The sequence below is a fragment of the Mandrillus leucophaeus genome, unplaced genomic scaffold (assembly GCF_000951045.1).
Source record: "Mandrillus leucophaeus isolate KB7577 unplaced genomic scaffold, Mleu.le_1.0 Scaffold24, whole genome shotgun sequence".
In the NCBI taxonomy this organism is placed as follows: Eukaryota; Metazoa; Chordata; class Mammalia; order Primates; family Cercopithecidae; genus Mandrillus; species Mandrillus leucophaeus.
Window position 1 is genome coordinate 2,488,268 of NW_012102476.1, and position 5,132 is coordinate 2,493,399.

Consider the following 5,132-nt stretch of genomic DNA (forward strand, 5'->3'; position numbering starts at 1 on the left):
TTCCATGACCTGACACCCCACCCGCCCAACTAACTGTAATTATATCCATTTTATTTCGTAGAAGAAAACAAGACAGGTGTTTACCAAAGCCAAGTTAACCATGGGGAGAGCTCAAGTAACCTATGCCCTATGGCAACCTGTGTCCAAACTAAAGAGTCAACAGAAAAGAGTCCCCAAAACTTGTAAGCCTGCCTACCCTAAAATCCCCACCTCAATCCAACCCCCAATAAACACCATATACGCCACTGGGCAAAAAGCTTTTTATTTTCCCCCACATTCCAGCTCTTCGCTTTTTCTAAAACCTTTTCCAACTCAGAGCCAAGGCCCAAGAAGTTGATTCACACCTGAGGAGAAAGAAAAGAAAACAACAAAACAGGTCGGAGAGCTGCTAGAGGAAGCTCTGAGATGTGTGCAGAAATTGAGGAACGAGCAGAGGGAGTGACAGCTAGAGACCAATACAGGCATTTGATCCCAACTAAGGTAGCCTCAGGACCCCAGGGTCTGCCAGGGGCAGGAAGCCCTCCTTTCCCAGTCCAAGGTTGAGAGGGTCCTGTCATTTCCTGTCCCAAGTAGGTGGCTGGGGCATTTAGGTCCAGCCATCAGCAAAATAAGCAGAGTTGATCTTGAGCTTCCAGTTCCTCTGGCCCGATCAGTTTCCTGAGCCTGAACTATTTCCACTTTTCCCATAGTAACTTCCTAGGTGACCGCAGCCAGCTGAAGCTGAGACCAGTTCAAGAGCTGGATGCATAAAACATGGCTCTCAGATTACATGCACCCTCCCTCTGACAAGTGAAGATTTTTTGCAGAAATATTTTTTCCCTTAGTGGGCTGACATGTGAACCTAATGACCCCCACCCACTGCTACGTTTGTAAAGCTGATTCCCTCCAAAGATCTTGTTAACAGAATCAGCTTTTTCTAAAGGTAACGATGACTAAATGGAAGAGAGAAGGTGCATGTCAAGTTCTTGGGCACATACTATGTCCCCAGTAAATGGGTATCATCAATTAGACTCTTCTGAGCAGTTCAAGTTGAATTTTACAAAATTTTCATCATAAAACTGGGTATCGGAATTTCAGGACAAAAGCAAGACAAACATGGTTCATATCCAGGACGAATCATGAAATGCGAACCCTCTTAACTCACCATTGTTACCCAAATGCTTGGATGCGAACTAGTTATGGGTGAGTCTTAAAATCACAATGTTGCTTGAAAGAAGTCAGCCACAAAAGAATGTGTATGATTCTGTCTACATAGGTTCAAGAATAAGTAAACCCAAACTATATTATTTAGGAATACATACTTGGCAATAAATTATAAAGCAGGACAGTAGTTATTTCTAGGGAGAGGGAGGGCATAGTCAGGAAGGAAGGGACCATGGGGGTTTGTGGACTGCTGGTAATATTCTATTCCTTTCCTCAGTGGTATTTATAAGTATCCACTTTATAATAATTTGCCAAGCTGTCCTTTTATGGTATTGGACTTTTCTACATAAGTGTTAAATATTTTATAGTAAAAAAGTTAAAGTAATTAGAAAAATATTGAATGCTCACGGTGTCAAATTGTTCCCAGTCCCTAAGGGAAAGCTGTGGTTGAAGAGGTTCTCGGCGACTCAGAAGCAGCAGTCTTTGAGGAAAAGTCCAAAGATCTGCTCTACCCCAGTTACAACCTCCACCCCCACCCCATTCCCTGCTCCCGCAGGACTGGAGCAAAGAACCTCACCTGAGAAACAAGTCGGGAACTAGGCCAGTGCCCTCAGAGCCGGGTTCTAGACCAGTGGGACTCCCGGCGCGGGTGGAAGCACATAGCAGTGACACAGCAGAGAAGGCCACAGAAGAGAAGCAGGAAGGAGCCCAAGACCAGCAGCCTGGAGCCACACAGAGCCAGCTCCTCCTACGGAGGGGTACAGGGAGGGGAGGAGAAGGAGATCTTAATCCAGCCCAAGGGCTATAGAGGGAGCCTCCATGAGGGAGAGGGCTCTCCACATCTAGAGAGCAACTAAAGGGAAAATGTTATTTTCTTTTTTTTTTTTTGAGACGGAGTCTCGCTCTGTAGCCCAGGCTGGAGTGCAGTGGCCGGATCTCAGCTCACTGCAAGCTCCGCCTCCCGGGTTCACGCCATTCTCCGGCCTCAGCCTCCCGAGTAGCTGGGACTACAGGCGCCCGCCGCCTCGCCCGGCTAGTTTTTTGTATTTCTTAGTAGAGACGGGGTTTCACCGTGTTAGCCAGGATGGTCTCGATCTCCTGACCTCGTGATCCACCCGTCTCGGCCTCCCAAAGTGCTGGGATTACAGGCTTGAGCCACCGCACCCGGCCAATGTTATTTTCATATAAGTTGACATTTATTTATTTATTTAAACAGGGTCTCACTCTGTCACCCAGGCTAGAGTACAGTGGTGCGATCTCGGCTCACTGCAACCTCCACCTCCTGGGCTCCAGTGATCTTCCCACCTCAGCCTCCTGAGTAGCCGGGACCACAGGTATGTGCCACCATGCCCAGCTAATTTTTTTTGTATTTTTTGTAGAGATAGGGTTTCGCCATGTTGCCCAGGCTCGAACATTTGTCTTGATGGTTTGAAAACTACTTTCTTGCCCAGCTATCAACCTGAACCCCCATCATGACTCCAAGAGATAGGAAACTTCATTATGATCCACATTTTAAAGATGTGTAAGCGGCCGGGCGTGGTGGCTCACACCTGTAATCCCAGCATTTTGGAAGGCTGAGGAGGGTGGATCATGAGGTCAGGAGATCGAGACCATCCTGGCTAACATGGTGAAACCCCGTCTCTACTAAAAATACAAAAAATTAGCTGGGTGTGGTGGTGGGCGCCTGTAGTTCCAGCTACTTGGAAGGAGGAGGCAGGAGAATGGCATGAACCTGGGAGGCAGAGCTTGCGGTGAGCCAAGATTGCGCCACTGCACTTCAGCCTGGGTGACAGAGCGAGACTCCATCTCAAAAAAAAAAAAAAAAAGTGCAAGCAGTGCTAGATCTAGAAACCAGATCTCTGATTCCAAGTCCCAGGTTACGTTCCTCATGGGGTTTTTTCTTTTTTTTTTTTTTTTTGAGATGGATCTTCAAGGATCATCCTGACCTGACGGAAGGTGTGGGTTGCAATCCTGGCTCTGCCACTTAACCAGTTGTGTGGCCTTCGGCAATTCACTCCCTCTCTCTAAACCTGTTTCCTCATCTGCCAAATGGGATAATAACACCTACCTCAAAAGGCTATTTTAAGATCAAATGAATTAATGAACCCTAAGAGCACTTTGTGCATTATAAACTGCTGTACACAATGCTCTTTGGTAAATGCCACCTTCTGTGTGAAGCACTCTCCACAAATGTTCAAGTTAGGGTTAATGGCTCCTTATTCTGTGTTTGCATAACACTTTGCTCACATCTTTCTAATAGCAATTAGCCCATTTGCCTCTTATTACAGCTTCTGAACTCCTTTGAGGTAGAGAGAATGTTTTAAAGACAATAGTAAACAATAATAGCTGTCACTTATCAAATCTCTATGTCCTAGGCATTGTGCTGGGCACTTCACAGTCATTCTCATTTAATCCTTATTTGGTGGAATTAAGAGATAGGGTCATGTTTTCTGTTTTACAGATGAGGAAGCTGACACTCAGAGATGTTTAGACACTTGTTCTAAGTCACACAGCCCCCAAGGCAGGGTTATAAAACCTGTGCTTTTTCTACAACGTAGAATTGTTTCCAGGGGCCTTTAAGATACAGCAGTCAGCAGGCAGTCCACAAAACCCTGGCGACCCATCCGAGGCTCTTACCGAGGTCAGCAGCTTGGTCAGCACAAGGCCTTCGTGGCTCCAGACACTAACGCACTCCTCACCCATTCTAGGGCTCAGGGTGGCATTTCCAGCCCCCTCCTCTGAGCAGGATATGGGTGGCTGACTGGAGGGTAGGATTCCTGGAACAGCACTAAAATACAGGCAGGTTCCTGCAGTCCTTTCTGTGGTCACCCTGGCTGTGATAAGGACCAGTTGTCCTGCAGAAGATCCTGTGAAAGACACAAAAGATGGAAGAAAATGAGGGGTGACGCGGGAGCCTCTGTCTTCACACTTCTATTCTTTTCTTTCTTTCTTTATTTTTCTGAGATGGGGTCTCACTTTGTCGTGCAGGTTGGAGTGCAGTGGCACGATCCCAGCTCACTGGAGCCTCAACCTCCTGGGCGCAAGTGATCCCCCCACCTCAGTCTCCCGAGTAGGTGGGACTACAAGCATGCGCCACCCGCCTGGCTAATTTTAAAATTTTTTTGTAGAGACAGGGTATCACTGTATTGCCCGGGCTAGACTCAAACTCCTGGGCTTAAGTCATCCTGCTATCTTGACCTCCTAAAATGTTGGGATTCCAGGCATGAACCACCATGCCTGGCCCTATTTATTTTTTAAGGCTTTCTTTAATACCAGGTGTTTTGGCATTGATTCTATTCAATGAACTATTCCATATACCATTATTTATATCACTGAGAAATGAAAATAACTTTGTATCAATATAAACACAAATTAAGTTGTAATTTAAATTAATTTAAATTACAATCAATACAACAACCATACCAATACTCGCAAGGCTGCAGTGAAATGGGCAGATACACATTGCCCATGTCAGTTTGCATAAACTAGCTCATCCTTTTTAAGAAAGCAGTTTCTCACTTGGTACCAAAATCCATTGAAAGGTTCTCACCCTATTTTAAATTAGTGGGGAAAGGATGGCCTCAGTAAATGGCCTTGGGAAAATTTCCATGTAGAAAAAAACATAGCATCAAACTGTTATCCTATAACATAAAATAAAGTCCAGATGTATTAAAGAACTATACAAACTAAAAAAAAACTTAGGTATTAAAAGAAAATACAGTATATTTTATTTCATTATTATTATTATTATTTTTGAGACGGAGTCTTGCTCTGTCCCTCGGGCTGGAGTGCAGTGGCACGATTTCGGCTCACTGCAAGCTCCGCCTCCCGGGTTCACGCCATTCGCCTGCCTCAGCCTCCCGAGTAGCTGGGACTACAGGCGCCCACCACCACACCCGGCTAATTTTTTGTATTTTTTAGTAGAGACAGGGTTTCACCATGTTAGCCAGGATAGTCTCGATCTCCTGACCTCATGATCCGCCCGCTTC

The 5,132-nt window shown here is 45.7% G+C and overlaps 1 protein-coding gene across 1 annotated transcript in view; it reads right to left on the reverse strand.

The window, feature by feature from the left end:
* Positions 1 to 246: 246 nt before the first annotated feature.
* TMEM219 (transmembrane protein 219) overlaps positions 247 to 5,132 on the reverse strand; it is an 18,995-nt gene continuing 14,109 nt past the window's right edge. Inside the window, exons 4-6 of the mRNA XM_011982542.1 lie at positions 3,781 to 4,010; positions 1,721 to 1,891; positions 247 to 344 (exon numbers count right to left, since the gene is read on the reverse strand). Coding sequence (XP_011837932.1) covers positions 1,754 to 1,891; positions 3,781 to 4,010 — 368 coding nt within the window. The 3' untranslated portion in view covers positions 247 to 344; positions 1,721 to 1,753. The remainder of the gene's footprint in view (positions 345 to 1,720; positions 1,892 to 3,780; positions 4,011 to 5,132) is intronic.